Below are 18,919 nucleotides of genomic sequence, written 5' to 3' on the forward strand. Positions count from 1 at the left end.
GCTTGCGTTGACTCTGAAATTCTGGCAGCACTGTATAGAACCCCGATTGGCCAAATAATAGGAAAACGCGAAATACCTTTTCATTTTTTAAAGACAAACATGTAAAAAAATGAGACTAGCAGAGGTAAGTGAATTCAACGATCGAGACCAAGGCCACCAGCAGTGTGTGGTGCATCAAACTGTGCAAAAGTTTTCATGCAAATGCTTGTTAATCAGTTGACAACGACGAAGAAGAGAAAAAGCACACGCAGCTCTGCAAACGACAACCACAACCACGACGACGACGACGACGACGACGACAATAGGTTTCTTGGAGTGAGTGGACGAGCGCCCATCATCCAGGCAGTGGAGCACAAGCAGCAGCAGGAGTACTATTAGTTGGAGCTTGCTGGAGCGGAGCGGAGCAGTGGGGCAGTCCGCAAAAAAAAATCAATTACAAAACTAAAAACAAAACACGAGCGCAGTGTGAAGTGGCACCGCATACTCCACCATGGACTTTGAGAAGATATTTCACGACCTGGAATCGAATCAGACGCTCGAAAATGAGGAGGCCAAGAAGAAACTTGTGGAGCTCTTCACGCAGAGTGAGTCCTGGGCCTGGCTGTAATTTGCTCGCATATTGTTACTATTTTTGGTTTCCTTGCCTTGCCCCTTAGATAAGGAAACGTGGGCTGTGAACTTTATGCTGGACTATTTCTTCAAAACTGGATCTCTGCGCATCCTGGACGTCCTGGTCAAGGCCCAGAAGCCGCACGATAGCTACATCTTTGATCGCCTGGACGTGTGCCTGAACAAACCGCAGCACCGAGTGCAGGGTCTGCAAGTCTTCTGCTTCATCGTCCGACACCATCCAACCTGGCTGTACAAAATAGAGAGTCATCGGCTCATCAAAACAGTCTTCAATCTGCTAACGGTGAGTGAATTCCTTTGCCATTTGCATGGTGATATTTTGAGCCATTCATGAATTGCAGCACGAGAAGGAGATTGTGCCCCTGATGAGCGCCCTGTTGTGCATCATTACACTGCTGCCGATTATACCCAATTCAATGCCGAATTTCTTCAACTATCTGTTCGAGGTGTTTGGCCATCTGGCCTCGTGGAAGCTGCAGAATAGCAAGAGTCTGCCCGACGAGAAGCTCGTCCATCTTCAGTTGGGCCTGCAAATGCTATTCCATCGGCTGTACGGCATGTATCCGAACACCTTTATGGCCTTCCTGGCGGAGTTCATCAAGAAGGGGAACGGCGGTGGCATCTTTCAGCATACGATTAAGCCACTGCTGGACACGGTCCGTGTGCATCCCATGCTGCTGACCGACACACCCGAGACTGAGGTCAATAATACGCGATGGAAGGAAATGGAGCCCCATGACGTGGTCATGGAGTGTGCCAATCTGTCGCTGCCCGTCCTCCAGCCCGAGTCGAGCAACGACGACAACAGCTATGCGTATCCCATGACTCCGGGCTACAGCCGGATGACCTCGAACACCTCGAATACCGAGGGAATTGCCTACCAACTGGGTAGGGATTTTCAGTACAGTCGGAATTCCATCGCCCGCTTCGACTCGTCGGCTTCAGGGGAGCTGGGGCCCATTTGGAGTCCACAAAATGAAATTCACGCCACCAGCAGCGCCATCCCTCTGACGCCCACCACATCATTCATATTGCCGCTGCAGCCATCGATGAACTCCCAGTTGATGATCGGAATGACGGGCTCCTCGCCGCCGGAGGCTGCTGTGGAGGCCACACCGGAGACAACGCCCCTGAAGGACCTGAGGGAGCTGAAGCAGCAGCAGCATGGCCTGGCCATGGCCAATTCCCATGCCGTGCGGGCCATTTTTCCCTCCAGCCAACCCTCGTCGCCGATGCGCAAGGATCTACAGAATCAGTTCAATTTCCCGGACATCAGTCGCGAGGCCGAGGAGGGCAGCACCAAATTTACAACATACGAGCGTCGCCTGCAGCAGGTCATCCAGGACAGGCACAGCTCGCAAGCCCTGCTAGAGCAGAGATCCCTCTCCGGCGTCCTGCCGGAAATGAACCTCAACTCGGAACTAACTGCGCCTGGAACTGCGGCTGGTAGCCCATATCATGGCCCCTCGCCGGAGGTGGCGGCCCTCTGTGGCGAGTGCAACGAGACGGATCGAAACATGTGCAGTGACGGCGGCCTCCATATGCCCACCAGCCGATCCATGCACACCATGCTGCAGCAGAGGAAGCGAAGGAATCGAATGGCCAGCTACAGCGGCAACGAAACCTGCTCCGATGGCAGAAGTACGGCGGCCAAGAAGGCATCGTTCAGCGTCGAAGCGGATAATCCGATACGCCGGGCCAAGTCTTGTTCGGCACTGGCGGGACTGCTGCTGCTGCAGCAACAGCAGGAGGCGAACGATGATGAGGCCGATTGTCCAACGGGCGGAGGACAGAGGCGGGAGAATGGAACGACGCAAAAGACTGGCAGCCGTTTGCAACGCAGCGGCCGAATATTGGCAATGGCAATGGTGGCACCCAAGGAGCAGCCGGCCAGAAGCTGCACACACGCGTCCACCCAGACGCTGGAGGGTGTGCTGCCGGCTCAATACGAGAACTGGATGATTGATCTGCTGTTCGAGTGCAAGGAGCAGCGTAAAATCTACGATCGGAATCTGCTCTATCCGCAGGACATACTGGAGGAGTACATCAAGCAGGGCATCCGAGCCAATGAGTCCTTCGATACGGAGCAGTGCAAGCTGATGTGCCTGCAGCTGGAGTACGAAAGCTATCGCCGATCCATCCATGCGGAGAGGAATCGCCGCCTCATGGGACGCAGTCGGGACAAGCGTAGCCTGGAGATGGAGCGAGATCGCCTGCGTGAGCAGCTCAAGAACTTCGATGCCAAGAACAAGGACCTCGCCGGCAAGATGGACAACGCCATGCGATTGAACAATGAGCGACAGAAGAGCCACCAAGAAGAGCTCGCCGACATGAAGGCCAAGTACCAGCACGAGCTGGAGGAGAAGAAGTGCCTGCGGCAGGCCAACGATGATCTGCAGACGCGTCTTACCACGGAGATGGCCCAGCAGAAGGAGATGAAGTACGAGCTGGAGTCGCTGCGTGGCCAGGTGTTCAGCCTCAGTACAGAGCTGCAGCATTCCCAGCTTCAAGCGGATCTCGGCCAGCAATGCAAGCAGGAGTTGGCCCGCCTCGAGGCCGAGTTCATCATCATGGGCGATGTTCAAGTGCGGTGTCGCGATCGTCTGGCCGAGATTGACAACTATCGTGCACGCGACGAGGAGCTGCAAATGCTGCAAGAGAACAGCCACCTGGAGCAGAAGGGTATAATTCCGATTGCTTTGCTTCCCCATTGTTGTAGGCATTTTTTTTAATTTGTTTAAACCTTCATTAGATCTGAGGCACAGCCTGGACGAGAAGACATCACAGCTGGATAGCATGAAGCATAGGATTAGCGATCTGCAAGCACAGTTGACCAGCAGCGAGAAGGCCATGACGGAGCAGAAGCGTCTCCTGAGCACTGTCAACGATGAGTATGAGGAAAAGTTTAAGGTATGCACAGGCCCAACTACATGCATTGAAAAACCCTTTTAACACTCATATTTTGTGGCTTTTGCTTTTGCAGGCGGTGAACAAAAAATATGATGTGCAGAAGAAGATCATCATGCAGATGGAGGAGAAGCTGATAATGATGATGCAACAGCCGCAGGGAACTGTGGGACACAACACCTGCTCGCCGGACACGGACAGAACTGGTGAGTAGAGCATATTGACAAAACAAACACAAAAAACTTAACCTTAACTAACAAACAAAAAACCATCTTCAGACATTGCCTCATCCATTGAACGAAACTCGCCCTTGTCCACATCATTGGCATCGAGTGAGAGCCTGTCCGCGAGTTTGCGGTCAACGGAGCTTAAAAATCTACAACAGCTGGTGGAGACAACACCCTCGATACCGGACGTGCCGAGCAGCACACTGTACGAGCTGGCCTCCTCGGCCAGCACCGCCAATGCCATCAACATCACCAGCGGTGCGACGATAGTGCCGCATGCCCTGGAGCTGCTGCCCTCAACATCGACCAGTAGTCAGCAGACGACCCACCCACATCCACATCTACATCTGCAGCAACAGCAACTGGAGCAGCAGCAACAGCACCAACAGCAGCAGCATCATCATCAGCCATTGCACAGCCAAGATCCGCAGCCACAAATGCGTTTGTAAGAAAGAAATTCAAATTTCTGTCTAGCAAAAACGAAAAAAAAAATATGTTCTAGGTTTTTCAAATTTTCATATTTCAGTTCAAAACTGTAACTAAAGTTAAATAAAATGCAGACTCCACACAGTGCTGACTTTGCGATGGGCAGGGGCGAGCGGGCGGGAAGGAATTTTGAATAATTTATTTAAATTTGAATCCAAGTTATATAACGGGCGCGGCGCCAAATATTTATATTCTGATATTGCCAGTGCGAGAAAAAGTGGCAGCGCTGTTAACAGCTGTTTCTTAACTTGAAGAAGAGGAAGCAGAAAAACGCCTACAATTTGTTAAAATATACAATTAATCATAATAATGCTGTCCCAATACATGGAAGAGTTTGAGCAGGTGATTTATATTAAATATTAAACATATGTTATAATATTCATTGCCTTGCCATCCCCTTTCGGCTTTCAGGAGCCCTTTGAGGTGGGCGAATTCATTGAACGTCTGACATGGCGTACAAACAACGAACTGCAGAACAGCGAAGACTTTAGCCCTGTGGCCCTGCACGACACCTTTATACAGACGATCAAGGATCTGAAAATCCTGCAGGAGAAACAGCAGGGCAAGTGCGAGAGGCTCGAGGAGTCGCTGCGTCAGGAGAAGGAGTCGCATGCAAAGAAAATCTCCAAGCTGCAGGAGCGGCATCAAACGGCTATTGATTGGTTTGGCCAGCTGGATGAGAAAATCAACTCGGTGGCCGGCAAGATTATGCATCTGGGCGAGCAGCTGGAGAACGTCAACACACCGCGCAGTCGCTCCGTGGAGGCGCAAAAGTTGCTCAACTTTATGGCCGAATTTCTGGCCGCCGGCCCCGTAATCGTCAACGACATCTTTACGGATGCAGCACGGCTGAGCGAGGCGGCTGATGTCATACAGAAGCTGTATGCCATTTCGCAGGATCTGCCGCCGGGTAAGTTTGCCGAATCCAAGCGGAAGATTGAAAAGAAATACGACGAGGTGGAACGACGGCTGATCGAGGAGTTTGCCACTGCCCAGAAGAGCGAGGATATTGAGCGAATGAAGGCACTGGCGCAGATACTCTCCCAATTCAAGGGCTACGCACAGTGCGTGGACGCGTACATCGAGCAGAGCCAGATGCAGCCGTACAGTGGCAAGGATATATTCATTGGGATTGTGCCGCTGTGCAAGCATCACTATGAGATCATCAAGAAGGTGTTTGCCAACCCACAGCAGGTCATGTCCAAGTTCATACTGAACATCTATCAGCTGAAGCTGCATCAGTATGCCATGACCAAGCTGGAGGACAAAAGGGATGAGGAGAAGTACCTGCGCACCCTCTACGAACTGTACTCACGGTAAAATATGTCCAACCCAACCAATCGATGCTGCCAGTCTGATAGTCATAGTGTGATATTTCCCTTTTGCAGCACTTTGAAACTGTCGACCGATTTGCAAATTTACATGTCCACCATCGATGATGATCTGCTGCAGAAGCTAACGCAACAGATTTTCATGAAGCACCTGGCCGGCTATGCCGAAATGGAAACCAAATGCCTGACAGCCAAATGCTCATCGGAGCTGGAGAAATTCTATGCTAGCAAGAAGCATCAGAAGACGCAGACCACCAAGGGCTTTCGTCGCAACATGGAGGTGCTGATTGCCACGCGGGCGAACATCAATATAGCCGCCATCGAGGACTATGGCGGTGAGACGTTCCTCTCCGAGGAGCTGGCCATCAATATGCTGCAAGAGGCCAAGGCCGCACTGAAGCGCTGTCGCCTGCTCTCCAGCGAGGTCGAGCTGCCCGCCAATGCCGTCAAACTGAATGACATTCTGTTGCGCTTTCTGATGCACGAGCATGTTGATTATGCCTTGGAGCTGGGCCTGCAGGCAGTGCCACTGGCCGAGGGCAAAGTATTCCCGCAGCTCTATTTCTTTGATGTGGTGCAAAAGACAAACATAATTGTCCATCTGCTGGACAAGTTGTGCAACACCTCAGTGATTCCCTGTGTGAGGTGAGGAGCGAAGAGCATCAATATCATGCCAGACAACTGAATGCCATATTAAACTGTCTTTTTGCAATATTTTTGCAGCAACACGGCCAAGTATTCGGACTACGTGTTCAAGAAGCGCATACTAATGGAGCAGATCGAAACGAAGCTGGACCAGGGCCTGGATCGTTCCATTAGCGCTGTCATTGGTTGGGTCAAGGTCTACCTGCAGTACGAGCAAAAGAAAACTGACTACAAGCCAGAGACTGATGTCGATACCATTTCCTCAGCTGTAAGATCCCAGACTGCTATATATATATATATATATAAATATAACTATTATTATCTGTAGGCCTGTCTGCAAGTGGTGCAAAGCCTTCAGCCCGTAATTGTGCAGATCAAAAAGTGTGTGGATGGCGAGAACTTGCAGAATGTTCTCACAGAATTTGGCACACGTCTGCATCGGGTTATCTACGATCATCTGCAGACGATGCAATTCAATACGGCCGGTGCCATGTGCGCCATTTGCGATGTCAACGAGTATCGCAAGTGTATTAGGGAGCTGGATAGCTCACTGGTGACGCAGCTGTTCGACATACTCCATGCCCTGTGCAATCTGCTGCTCGTGAAGCCACAGAACCTTCAAGAGGTCTGTACGGGCGATACTTTGGTGAGTGGTGGTCATTAACAATACCTGTCTGTGGGCTGTCTAACGTTTCAACATCATAACGAATTTAGAACTATCTGGACAAGTCTGTGGTGCGGCAATTCATTCAGCTGCGAACTGATTTTCGGATCATCAAGAACACCAACTATCTGAAGGGTATCATTGAGTGAGAGTGCCCTCGAGACCAAGACCCCGCCAATGAGTCACATTCCGAAATTTTCCACCTTTTTGTGCATTGAACGGATTGATATATTGATTGGAGGAGAAAGAGGAGGAGGGGGGACATTCATTATCTAATAATATTTAATTATAGTACGCTTTTGGTTCTTTAACTTTCAATTAAACTCGAGTGGGCGATGGTTCTTTATTTTTATCTACTCGAACACATCGTCGACAAAGCCACTTAATTTATTATTTTTTACCGTGTGGGTGTCTGCGCGTGTCCGTGTTCCCGCACCACCAATCCACAGTCACCGGATCCAAAACAAACCCTTGGCGTCGTCACCGGCTACATCTTGGCGTCGATTCGATCGGCTCATTCGACCAGGCTCCGCAGTTAATAAATCAAAGTTTATGGCTGCTCCGGAGAGTGCGCGCTCCCACGGCAGAGAGATACCAGCCGGAGTGCCGCAGAGCCGGATTGGCCAAACGTTTGGGCCACTATTGGGCAGTGCCACTGGTGTCAGTTACCTTTTGGCAGTCCGTGAAGCAGTCCGTATCTGCGAGCAAAGAAAACCGTTGAACGACCGTTCGTGATCCGCATAATCGAAACCTCTTTGTTATTGTTATTGATATTATTTTGGGAAACGAAACAAATTTTTTGCACACCTACGCTAATAAGCGAAACGTTTACTACTTATTCTAATCGTTGCGATCCGAGCCCATTGAGTTGATTAAGCAATGCGAGGCGCTACTGTTTACTACCTCAAAATACTCTTGGCCATTTGTACGATACACGAAATGGCCGGTGGCCTCATCAGGAATACGACAGATGCCGCCTACAAGAAGTATCTGTCACTCAAGTCGCTGCCATTCGAAGACTGCGGTGAGTAGAACACGAACAAGAGGGTGGTGTCTATATGTATATCAACCGGAAATCGTAATACCTCAAAGAGAAATCTCGCTTCTACTTCCTCTGGCGTAATTAGACGAATTACTCGCATATTTCTGATAATGTCACAATGAAATAACAATTTTCCCTGAACCATGAATAGAGAGGCGTAAAATGATAAATACTTTTGGTATATTAGTATCATCAATCAATGGAAATATCTAATCGGAGTGCAAAAAATTTTAAATAATGAAACGAAAAATAATTGAACGATTATTAAGTGCTTCAGGAAAAACCAATGACAAATATGGCAATTAAATTAAAATCATTTGAATATTAGTGCAAGAATCGGATATAAGATACGACAAAGATTTAGATACAGCATCCTATTTCCAAAAATAAAAACCATTTAAAATACTCTATCGATCGGTGGAAATCCCCTAAAAGAGTATCAGACATACTATTGATAACGCCCAATTCAATTCTGGTTTCCACAGTGTGTTTGATTAAGTGGATTATTTATTGACTGACATACAGAATCAATGATTTATGCTCTGGGCTAAACTGAATTGTAAACAATAGTAAGTACGAGTATTGTATCCCCTTGAGGAGAATTACCTTGCAGTTTCAATTGTGACGAGACCGAGACCCCCCACCCGACTGGACTGAAACAAACTGAAACCCCAAATTAAATGAATAGATTACTGTGTGAGTAATCTGCTGCTCCTGCTAAATTTGAAAGATAGAAACGATATTGTTCTGAAGGCCTTGGAAAGTGCAGTTGGTCAAAGATTATGGTATATATATGTACAATGTACTTACTGCTGAGATAAGCCCAGCCCAGACCCAGAGACTTAGATACTTGCTACTGTAATAACAAACTAAAGGCTTCCTTTTCTGATTGGGAATACCTAAATTACTTATTATAATATTTAAGTGCAAGGTTTCCTTTAATCTAAAATTTTTTTTCGGATTTTTATTGGGATTTTTATTTGCAGGTTCTTTGTACAAAGTCAACTACCTGGAGATCGAAAGCTGTTCAACATTGCCTTGCTCCATGGCACGGAATGCGATTATTAAGGTGACGGTGCTCTTCGATGATAACGGTAAGACTAAAACCTCCACTGATAACACACGAATCCTATGCATCCAAGTGTACATATGCACATACATATGTACTGTACATTGATGAAATGTACGAGCGAGAGCAAAAAGACAGGCACTCGGAATCAAAAATAGATCTGCGCGGGCGAGTCTGTCGCATTGTAGTCAGGGAAGCAGCAACGTATACGGATACGCAGACGGTAGTGTGTGAACCAGGCGATAATAATTCGTCTATGCCGTAAAAGTAATTGAGCCAAGATTGTAAATCAAACAAATAGTTTGAGCAAATAATTTAGCATTATTTATATGACTTCTTTGCTGTGCGAAGGCGGAGATATCGATTCATAAGTAAACTAATTTGTGCTTAATGATATTTTGATTAGTCAGCACAAAACAGATTCAGTATCTACATATCTATGTAGATGAATAGATCTCAGCACGTTTCAGATAGTTTTGATTGTGTGTGTGTAAGAAGAGGAAAGGGTTTAAACTTTAAGAAAAGATTGGCAAAAAAAATTGCGATAAATATGGTATACCCTTCCGATTAGAGTGGGAATATGCAGCAAAGTTGTTGACGCATCGACTAATCGAATATTTCACAGGCAATGGCGTTACCTTTCTGAAGCACGAAGTGCGTTGGGTGTTCAATTATATCAAGACCCAGGCGGCCATATCACCGGATCCCTGCGATGGCGATCACGACTGCATCATGAGTGCCTCCGATGGCAAGACCTATTGGGCCAATATCTTTGTGAACGAGTCGTTGCCGGTGGTAAGTGAATATCACAATCCAATCTCAACGTTCGCACGGATCATTAAGGTGGCTCATTTCAGATGCGGGGCAGCATGCTGTGGGAGTCCAAGGATGAGTGCCAACAGAACCTCATATGCTTTGAGGTCCCAGTGCTGATCACAGTGTGAATACACCGCCGTACATTGTACCGTTCATACATACATATGTGTACACTATATATAACGAAAATAAAGTAATTGGTGCATGCAAAACAACAGCAAAATGTGTGACCCTCTGTGCCTGTGGCTGTGTGCATCCTTTAATGAAATTTTGAATGAAACTCATGCCGGAGCGAGTGTGCGTCTTTGGCTTTAACCAACGACTTTGATACTCATTGTTGCTAACAATTGTTCAGATTTGATTCAAATTTAAATGATTTATCTAGCAACAGATTAAATTACATTCAAAATATTCTCAGATGGAAAGTTAGGGAGATCATTCAAGGGAAGGGAAATGTTTCTGCTGATCAGTAATTCAGATATACCCATGTCAGCCAAGGGTATAACAATCACGAGATCTTTGCTTCGGCTGCCTGCTCCTGCTGAGACCCGCACGCACACTGACCGACAAAAGAGAGTGGAGCGAAGAGCGTCATCAATCCGAGAGCGGGCGAGAGAGCGGCCGCTACAAGTGGAGCACTGCAATTGCGTTTGGTTTGGTTTGGGGCCCGGTGTGTGTCCGTTCAGTGTGTCAGTCAGTCTTTGCGGTTGCAACGCGACGGTCGACCCGAACCGAACCGAACCAAGCACCAGCCACATCCAGACGTGGACAGGAGCAGACCGGACACCGGGACAGTGCAAATCGAAAAACGGAACAGAGCCGGGCAAATATCGGGCGTAAATTAAATAATAAGAGGGGTGCCGTGTTGTCTGTGCAGCAGCGATCAAAGAACTCCAACTTAAAGTTAAACCGCCTTGAACCGTCTTGTTTGCTTAGTGGATCATCGGTTCGGATCGGATCGTATCGGATTGGAACGGGGATTCCGTTCGGTGTGGGTGGAGCCTGTGCTCTGGGAAGTGCCTCTGAAGTTCCCCGAAAGTATTTTCCATTATTTGTAAGTACCTAAAAATGTAACGCGCCCCTCGTCTCCTCTCCTCTCGTTCGGTTGCCATTTGCGCAATTTTTGGTCGGCGTAAAATGAGATTGCCTGCGTGCTAATTGCGGCAATCGTGGCGGACAGGCGGACAGTCGCACAACGCTCGGGGTGGGGTAGCGCAGACAGTGGAGGATGGGGTTGATGTTGACAATCGCCAGAGCAGAGTACCCTACGCATCGCTTGTTTCTCTACATATCGCAGAACCTTGAAGCTAAAACTTGACACCGACCATAAGCACCACATCTAAGTCCACATCCTCCTTCGTTTCGGTGAGTTTCGGTTGGGTTGTTGGAACATTTTTGTTTGAAATATTACGAAAATGTGATCAGGATGGCCGCTAACAAAGGCGTGTGGGAAAGTGTCTCCATCTCAGATGACTCTGAATGAATGAATCAATATGGGAATGAATGAATGAATGAAGCTGCCTGCCTGCCTGCCTGGTTGTGGTGTTCTACTTTCATTACTCTTGTATCGAATGGCACTCGTACATGTGCCTGCATTTTGTGTCATAGGATACTCCCATCTCCGCTAATAGGTTCAATTTCCAACGCCTCCTCTTTGTATGGCAGGAATTTAGTTTGAAAATATACAAATTGACTCTTCTCTCTCCCTGTAGCTTCCTGGTTATGCCCCTGAATATTATTTCTGATTATATTTCACAATAAACAATCGTTTCATATCTACTGTGATTCACAATTGTCTGGTGTTGCCGATGCCGTTGCCCATGCCGTTGCCGTCCCTCGGAAGAACCCCATTGAAGTTTTTTGTTTGTTTTTAATTTGAGATCTTCCCCATTGCTTGGAGGCATCTTAGCGCCGAAATTGATGATTGTTCCGCCACAAGCCCAGCAACAGGCCCCCGCCCTTTGGGGTGTTTTGTTACTCTCCAACTCACATCCTTCTCTTTCCCTAGAGTGAGGGGTTTTTCTCAGTTTCATTCTTTCCCCTCGATTCCCCTCGGACGTAAAGCGTTTTTTCTGGAACTACCGATGCACTTCAGCAGAACCACAATACGATGACGTTGCTTGTTGTTAAACATATACTCTTCTAGAGGGTACTACAGAGAGGTACAGATTTCTGACCTGAGTGCCTCGAGTAGGATGCCTGGACAGATGTAAACCCGAAACAGATTAGACAGATCTTATGGTAGATATTTGCACATATTTGTTGATATTAGTGGGTCCATATTTGATTGAAACTTTGAAGCTCGAACCTTTAAGATAGGGTAGCCCAAAAATCTGTAATCATCATCGTCATCAGCTCCGACATCCTTCGTAGCCGTTCGCTTAGGATAAATTTGTACAGCGTGTCTCCAGTGTAGACTCTACATTCAATGAATATCTCCGAATATGTCCCTGTGGTGGGTACATCACCCATAACATCTGCAAGTGTATCAAATGTTTCGGTTACCCATAGCTAATCTTCCACTCTTAGTGTTGTTGCTGCTGCTGCTGCTGTCGTTGGTCAAAGTGTTAAACGATTTGCATCATATTACACAAAGTTGCTGCTGCTGCTGCTGCTGCTGCTACTGCTGCTGCTGCTGTTACTGTTGCTCCTGGGTCTGGCTGTGGCTGTGGGTATGGCTGGTGGGTCTTGGTGTATTGCCTGGCCATTGTCGCCAGAGTCGAGAGCGTCAAGCCTCGTGCTATTGCTATTGTGCTAAGCTTTGCATGAGGAACGAGGCAGATGGAGGAGATGGAGCTGCCACACTGGGGGCAAAACAAAAGCAACAACAGAGCCACCAGCAGCAGCAGCAGCAGCAGCAGCAGCAGCAGGAGGAGGAACGGCAAACCACCAACGATTTATCACAGCAACGACGTCAACGAAATCGATCCGGATCTTAGAGTACCCCCTACCCGACCTCACCCTGAATACAAGTATATATACGAGCATATATGTATACGTGTTCTCCCCTTCTTTCCCCTTCCCTACTGTGTGTTGTGTGTGTGTCTGTTTTAGCTTGTTGTTGTTGTTGTGTGCGTGAAGCATAAAATGTAATTTTGAATTTTTGAATCGTTAAAAGCAATTAATTGCCACTACGCAACGGCAGCCAGAATGGCGGGGCATGCACCAGACTGCCACTGCCACTGCTCCAATCCACTCCACTCCACTCCGCTGCAACTGTCTCATCAGCATCACTAGGCATCAAACCAGCCCCCCCTCATACCCAACCCATGAATCCCAATCCACTCTCCACTCCTCACCACTCCACACCCCAACGTTCCCCCTCACACATCCCCAACCACCACACCACACATCCAGAGAGAGCCCCCATTCATACGACAGGCGGCATTGGTCGCCATAGCTTTACGAGTGTACTGCCCAATTTTGTTGCAAATTTTTCGTTCCGCGGAACTTGTGGTGCATTTCATCTCGTCTGCTCTTGGACAGACGGTCTTGGTCGGGTCGGTGTGGTGTGGTGTGGTGTGGTGTGGTGTCGGTCGGTCTGCTGTCTTTTGTCCTCAGTCTTCTGTCGTCTTTCGTCGATCCGTTGATCGTTGCGCGCACATTCATTTGTCGCTTAATGTCCCTCAGTTAGGCCGCCCCAGCCGCAGCCGCAGCCCCAGCAACCACTGTACCCCGCCGCCCCTCCTGCTCCTACTGCTCCCTTATACCCACATTCTGTTCGGTTCGGTTCTGCTCCCAGAGTGTCTGTATCGCCTTGGTATGTGCGGCATCTGCTGGCTAGGCTTCTGTGATGTGATCTGATGATGCTGCTGCTGCAGCTTCTGCTGCGGTGGTGCTTCTTTCTGTGGATGTGCCTCTGTGGATGTGCCTCTGTGGATGTGGTGACATCCACTTGGAGCACAGCACTCGCACATTCGTCGTAGTCGTATTTTCTTTGGCTTGCACATTCACACGCATCAGCCAGAAAACAGCAACAGAAACGACAGCCGAGCCGCCATATAAACCGAGAACCGAGAGCCAGCCGACCAACCATCCACCATCGACCATACCATAAAACATTAGTTTCCCATTTGCGTGCTAAATACCCTACATGGGGCATGCATCCATTCAGGCATATCGATTGTCTGGAATGCTTTGGGCCAATAAACAATTAAGCCAAAGAGTAGGAAGCCCATGGATCATGGAATCACTCTACCCAGAGGAGATCTCTGTATGGATTACCGGAACATAATTGGAGAGCCCAGTGGGAAAGTTTCCTGGCAGGTCAGGACAGGTGTTCCCTTCTAATAATCATGTTTAGGGTGTAGGTGCAGGGTGATTGGCAAGTCGTATGCATTCTGTAGCACTTAGAATGGGACAGCCGCTGCCTCTCTGTCTCTGTGTCTGTCCGCTGTCTGGTTGTCCGTCCGATACCTCTCTCGTGGCACGCACTATGATGCGCGCTTTGAAGTCCTGTCAAGCACTTGAGATACATTTATGTATTTTTTGCATTTTCATTGCTTCGACTCGACTCGGAGCGGGGGGTGGCAGGGCCGAGGGGGACGGGGGTCCGTGCGGCTGCGCACAAATGCGAAGAATGATTAGTTAGTTGGTCATGCAAAATGGGTGAAACCGGTTCGGATCGGATCGGATCGCATCGCATCGCATATTCGCACAGCGACCGATCCTGCCAGCATCAAAATCAACATGCAGCATGTGGCATGCTGCTGATGATCGGCAGCCGGGGCACGGGCACGGGCACGGCACACAAATTATGAACGCACGGAATGCTCCCGAGACTCGAACGCGATGAGATCAGAACAGATCTTACCTGGCGAATCATTTGCAGATTGCAATCATCGGAGCACCATCATCATGGAAATCCACTCCCTGAGGGCGGCCCTGCTGGCTCTTCTGTTGCTGCTGCTGTTGGGGCATCGCTCCTCCTCGACAAACGCCAGCCACCAGCTGCAACGCCAGCGAGCGTCTTGGCTGCGCGACAGCACAGACATCAAGGACAAGATCATCGAGCTGCAGTGTCTGGCGCGATGCGGGAGCACCACCAGCAGCAGAGCGGAGCGAGAGCGTTGCCTGGACGAGTGCATCCTGGAGCTGCTGCGGGCGCCACGGGCCGGCAGCTGTCCCCCCCTGGGCAGGCAGACGCGGCCGCGACTCTCCTGCCTGGACAACTGTGTCTACGATCACGACTGTGCCGATGTGCAGAAGTGCTGTGTGTCCGCCTGCGGGCCAGTGTGCGTGGATCCTGTGGGACTGCGCAATGACACGGAACTGCCGCCGATACCCAGGATTCAGTACTTCAAGATGTCGCGCGGCCACAAGGTGGAGCTGCGCATCGAGTCGTCTCTGCTTGTCTACTACTTCCATTTGGAGGTGCGCTACCACATCGGACGATTCTTTGCGCCCCGCAAACTCGGCCTCTGGCAGTGGCAGAAGGTGGAGAAGATAATGGAGACGAACAGCGGACGGAGCAAACTGTAGGTTGAGCCAGTCGGCAGCAATCGATGATAGCATTCCCTTACCTTACCTAATTCCAACCCACAGCACGGATGTCTTCTTCAACATGCGGCCGGGTCGCTGGTACCAGGTGCGAGTGGCGGCCGTTAATGCGTTTGGCTTCCGTGGCTACTCCCAGCCAACGCGCCCCTTCTCCTCGGCTGGCAGTAAGTGTGTCCATAATCCCCTCACGCCCATCCACCACCTCTGCTAATGCTCCACACACACACACACACACACAGATCCGAAGCCACCCAAAGCGCCCAACGATTCGAAGATTATATCCAAGCAGTACGATGGACGCTTCATGAACGCCAAGCTGGTGTGGTGCCCCTCCAAGTCGAATCTGCCCGTGGAAAAGTACAAGATCATTTGGTCGCTGTATGTGAACAGTGCAGAGGCCTCGATGATCACCCAGGACACCTATGTGAAGGATGTGAGTTGAGTCTGCATGCGTCTCCGTGATGGTTCCCCTTCAATTATGTCCTTGTCCTTGCAGTCGCACCAATTCGAGATCAGGAAACTGCTGCCCAACTCCTCGTACTACATCCAGGTGCAGGCCATTTCCTATAGCGGCTCGCGACGCCTGAAATCCGACAAGAAGTCGCTGCTGTTCAACACCACGCTGCAGTCCCTCGAGGCCTATGCTCCACTCCAGTGTTCCGCGCACAACTTTAGGCGAAAGTATCATCATCACATCCCCACCACCAGTAGCGGCAGCAGCAGCAGTACCAGCACCAGCACGGAGAGAACTTCCACGCCGGTCAACATCAATGAAGTTGCACCCGTCGTGAATCGGACCACAGCAGTAGCCGTAGCCGCAGTCACCTCGTATGATGTACGTTTCCGGCTGAACCGGAAATTCGGCATGATTGTGCAGATTTTTGGATTCCAGCCACACAAGGAGAAGTAAGCGATGCTCTCATGCTGTGCTCGTGTGCTCGTGCCTCTCCGCCGTACAGTACACATGTTATGCAATGATTTTTGTAAACATTTTCTGCACCGAAAACAAACAAAAAACAAAACCAAAAACACTTTTCTGATGCCGCATTCGATTACAGGGTCTATGAACTGTGTCCCCAGGAAACCAACTGCGAACAGCGCGAGTTCAGTGCGATTCGAGCCAAAGTAAGTATCGTACCCGTACCCCGTACCCTCACCCTTACACATACCCCCCTCCCCGCGAAATCATACAACAAGTCATGCTGACGGCTGCCACGGCCACCAGCCACCAGCCACCAGCAAGCCAACGCTAGCCGGGTTCGTGCCATTCGGATAGTGGCAGTGGCAGTGCCAGCAGCCCACATCGATGGCCAAGTGATTAGGCCACATTGCCTATAAGTATTTCATTGACCAATTGGATTTGGCTTACATGGCACAATTCATGTTTGTTGGCGTTGGACACGTTTTTACAGCGCCACGTACGTGGTTTAATTGTTGTTCGGGAAATTCGATCCCAAGGGTCTAGGTGGACCAAGGATTGGCACAGAAAATATCCAAAATAAATACCATGCATACCATTACCATTAATTATTTTTGGCATTGTTTTGCAGAAAGATTCTCTGGAGTTCAGCAAGCTCAAATACAACACGACGTACGTGCTGAAGGCCCTGCGATCCAGTCCAAACTCTGTGCTGGACGAAACGAGGAATGTCTTCACCTTCACAACGCCCAAGTGTGAGAACTTTCTTAAGACTTTCCCCAAGCTGCAGATGAAGTGCAGCGGCGATTAAGCAGCAGCGCCGCAGCACCCACAGTAAGCGATGGGAGAGAGTTCAGACGGCGACACACCCACTGACCTCCCTCCCCACCCCACATACCATGAGATTATACTAGATTGTAAATAATTGTATGTAAAACTTAACTTTTTACTTATTGTTAGACCTAAGAACCACCACATGCCACACCACACCACACTACAAACCACATACACAAATCGGAACAAAGATTCGCGTCTCTGTCTATGTGAAGAGGTCCTTGAACTGCTGCAGATCCTGCTCCATTGTGCATTTCCTACCGGTGGTGGTGGCACCTAACAATTTGCAATCCTCCAGGCGTTTGTTGTGCTCCAGCAGTGCCGCTATCAGTCGCGTGGTATACAGCACGGGTCCACCAACTAAATGCAAAAAATCGTAGTGCTTTTCGCGCCGCGTACTAAACAGAATGCGTTTGGACACAAAGTCGCCGTAGTTACTGATTCGTCCCACACAGACGTAGCGTTGAAGCGACGGGGCATACACCTCGATGACCGCACGCAGACTTTCAGACGGCGTTAGGGCCGCCGCTGGCGCATACACAATGCGAAAGGGCAGGTCCAGGGCCTTGTAGAAGTCGATGGCCAGACTTAGTATGTGCTCAAGCTGAGCGTTCGCTTGGTCAGCCGATTGGGTGGCCACAAAGCTTTGCACAGCATTCGTTTGGGTGGCCGTATATAGACTGGGGGTGGGTCCGTTTTGCTGGGCATCGGCGCGATTGTAGCTGCGTCCACAGCAGACATAGCGCAGGGGCAACACGGAGGGATAGACGCACAGCTTGGTCATGGCACCCAGATAGCTCTCGAAGGCGGCACCGCCAGTCAGGTAAGCTGTATTTATCTTGTTTTGCAGCTGCTCCTCTCTGACCATGTGATAGTCTCCCAAAGGAGTGGCGTTGGCCTCCAGGAGAACACAGCGCACAAAGTCCGGATTTGCGGTCTGAACAAAGTCGCCTTGGGTGACGAAATAGCGGGCCAGCGCATGCATAGCATTGACATCAAAATGCGCTGCCTGCCCCATCATGTAATAGCGATTGTTGTCCACAAAGTTTATGAGATCTTGCCGCTCCAAATGGGATGGTACGTCTCTGGTGCTGTCCGGCAGGCTATGACGATAGATCAGCAGTCCCTCCTGGTCTCCAGTGGGACACTGGGGATGCAAGCGATTGGGTAAATGCAAGAAATCGTGTATAAACTCATCCTCGATGGGATAAAGTGCCTGTTTGAGGGCTTTCAAATCGTTGCGCAACGTTTTTCCCCGCTCTTTGAGCTCTTCAATCTGCTGCTCCCTGTCTCCTTTTTTGGCTAGGTCCTTGAGTTTTTTTGTGACTGCTTCGCGTTCCCCCATCACCCGCTGGAGTTGCTCATGGTGTGTCTGGTACTTTTGGTACTTGCGAAGCACACTGTCCAGACTGATGTCCAGGCCACGGCTGGCGATGCTCTGCTCCAGGGAGGCGCGCTCATCAAAGGTTCCCGCAAAGTCCAAATACGGGTGCAATGTCGCGTAGTTTTCGTTCGCCTTGTCGCCGGTTATGTACAGAGCGGAGATTTTCCTGATGCATCCTCTTTGAGCCGCACGGCATTTTCTTAACGCAATTTGAAGGCCTAACATAATTTTAGTAGCCGAATCAGCTGTTGGCAGTGCTGCCAGATCGAGAGTGGAGTTCGTTGAGGGTACTCCTCCAATAAACTGTCATTCGAAATTTAGTAAGAAGTGTACAAGAAGCTGGACAATCTCATATGACTCTGGTATCTTCCACACTTTCTCATCCATTACGAATTTTGTGAACTTTGACATTTTATTTGTATTCCTCTGGCTGCTGCCCACCGCACCTTTATCTGAGGCGATGAAA

General features: G+C 49.4%; 5 protein-coding genes across 5 annotated transcripts; 4 read left to right on the forward strand and 1 right to left on the reverse strand.

Moving 5' to 3' along the window:
* The first annotated feature begins 14 nt into the window (after nucleotides 1–14).
* LOC111069460 (hamartin) lies at nucleotides 15–4,245 on the forward strand. The gene is made up of 7 exons (XM_022359535.2): nucleotides 15–124; nucleotides 217–584; nucleotides 657–913; nucleotides 972–3,312; nucleotides 3,383–3,540; nucleotides 3,614–3,743; nucleotides 3,816–4,245. Exons 2-7 carry the CDS (start codon nucleotides 491–493, stop codon nucleotides 4,211–4,213), a joined length of 3,378 nt encoding a protein of 1,125 aa, XP_022215227.2. The 5' UTR covers nucleotides 15–124; nucleotides 217–490; the 3' UTR covers nucleotides 4,214–4,245.
* Nucleotides 4,246–4,479: 234 nt separating this feature from the next.
* LOC111069427 (exocyst complex component 5) lies at nucleotides 4,480–7,272 on the forward strand. Its single transcript, XM_041596405.1, has 6 exons — nucleotides 4,480–4,592; nucleotides 4,662–5,566; nucleotides 5,639–6,226; nucleotides 6,305–6,494; nucleotides 6,555–6,872; nucleotides 6,941–7,272. Exons 1-6 carry the CDS (start codon nucleotides 4,560–4,562, stop codon nucleotides 7,037–7,039), a joined length of 2,133 nt encoding a protein of 710 aa, XP_041452339.1. The 5' UTR covers nucleotides 4,480–4,559; the 3' UTR covers nucleotides 7,040–7,272.
* Nucleotides 7,273–7,540: 268 nt separating this feature from the next.
* On the forward strand, nucleotides 7,541–10,031 carry LOC111069428 (NPC intracellular cholesterol transporter 2). Its single transcript, XM_022359496.2, has 4 exons — nucleotides 7,541–7,914; nucleotides 8,919–9,026; nucleotides 9,627–9,796; nucleotides 9,859–10,031. Exons 1-4 carry the CDS (start codon nucleotides 7,770–7,772, stop codon nucleotides 9,943–9,945), a joined length of 510 nt encoding a protein of 169 aa, XP_022215188.1. The 5' UTR covers nucleotides 7,541–7,769; the 3' UTR covers nucleotides 9,946–10,031.
* A 215-nt stretch (nucleotides 10,032–10,246) lies between these two features.
* LOC111069482 (anosmin-1) lies at nucleotides 10,247–17,275 on the forward strand. Its single transcript, XM_022359566.2, has 7 exons — nucleotides 10,247–10,861; nucleotides 14,649–15,294; nucleotides 15,362–15,480; nucleotides 15,556–15,749; nucleotides 15,813–16,222; nucleotides 16,375–16,441; nucleotides 16,867–17,275. The coding sequence occupies exons 2-7, from the start codon at nucleotides 14,675–14,677 to the stop codon at nucleotides 17,044–17,046; spliced, it is 1,590 nt and encodes a 529-aa protein (XP_022215258.2). The 5' UTR covers nucleotides 10,247–10,861; nucleotides 14,649–14,674; the 3' UTR covers nucleotides 17,047–17,275.
* LOC111069483 (serine--tRNA synthetase-like protein Slimp) lies at nucleotides 17,154–18,716 on the reverse strand. The gene has a single exon (XM_022359567.2). The coding sequence runs from the start codon at nucleotides 18,676–18,678 to the stop codon at nucleotides 17,275–17,277; it is 1,404 nt and encodes a 467-aa protein (XP_022215259.2). The 5' UTR covers nucleotides 18,679–18,716; the 3' UTR covers nucleotides 17,154–17,274.
* Nucleotides 18,717–18,919: the final 203 nt, after the last annotated feature.

This window comes from Drosophila obscura, unplaced genomic scaffold, assembly GCF_018151105.1.
Source record: "Drosophila obscura isolate BZ-5 IFL unplaced genomic scaffold, ASM1815110v1 contig_150, whole genome shotgun sequence".
NCBI lineage: Eukaryota > Metazoa > Arthropoda > Insecta > Diptera > Drosophilidae > Drosophila > Drosophila obscura.

Bases quoted from the DNA above. Each gene is read 5' to 3' on its own strand.
- LOC111069460 (XM_022359535.2), top strand. From the start codon at position 491: ATGGACTTTGAGAAGATATTTCACGACCTGGAATCGAATCAGACGCTC. The intron at 3,313-3,382 runs GTATAATTCCGA...AACCTTCATTAG, and splicing joins CAGCCACCTGGAGCAGAAGG to ATCTGAGGCACAGCCTGGAC. The intron at 3,541-3,613 runs GTATGCACAGGC...TTGCTTTTGCAG, and splicing joins AGTATGAGGAAAAGTTTAAG to GCGGTGAACAAAAAATATGA.
- LOC111069427 (XM_041596405.1), top strand. From the start codon at position 4,560: ATGCTGTCCCAATACATGGAAGAGTTTGAGCAG. The intron at 6,495-6,554 runs GTAAGATCCCAG...TATTATCTGTAG, and splicing joins TCGATACCATTTCCTCAGCT to GCCTGTCTGCAAGTGGTGCA. The intron at 6,873-6,940 runs GTGAGTGGTGGT...TAACGAATTTAG, and splicing joins TCTGTACGGGCGATACTTTG to AACTATCTGGACAAGTCTGT.
- LOC111069428 (XM_022359496.2), top strand. From the start codon at position 7,770: ATGCGAGGCGCTACTGTTTACTACCTCAAAATACTCTTGGCCATTTGT. The intron at 7,915-8,918 runs GTGAGTAGAACA...TTTTATTTGCAG, and splicing joins GCTGCCATTCGAAGACTGCG to GTTCTTTGTACAAAGTCAAC. The intron at 9,797-9,858 runs GTAAGTGAATAT...GGCTCATTTCAG, and splicing joins TGAACGAGTCGTTGCCGGTG to ATGCGGGGCAGCATGCTGTG.
- LOC111069482 (XM_022359566.2), top strand. From the start codon at position 14,675: ATGGAAATCCACTCCCTGAGGGCGGCCCTGCTGGCTCTTCTGTTGCTG. The intron at 15,295-15,361 runs GTAGGTTGAGCC...TCCAACCCACAG, and splicing joins AACAGCGGACGGAGCAAACT to CACGGATGTCTTCTTCAACA. The intron at 16,223-16,374 runs GTAAGCGATGCT...ATTCGATTACAG, and splicing joins TTCCAGCCACACAAGGAGAA to GGTCTATGAACTGTGTCCCC.
- LOC111069483 (XM_022359567.2), bottom strand. From the start codon at position 18,678: ATGTTAGGCCTTCAAATTGCGTTAAGAAAATGCCGTGCGGCTCAAAGA.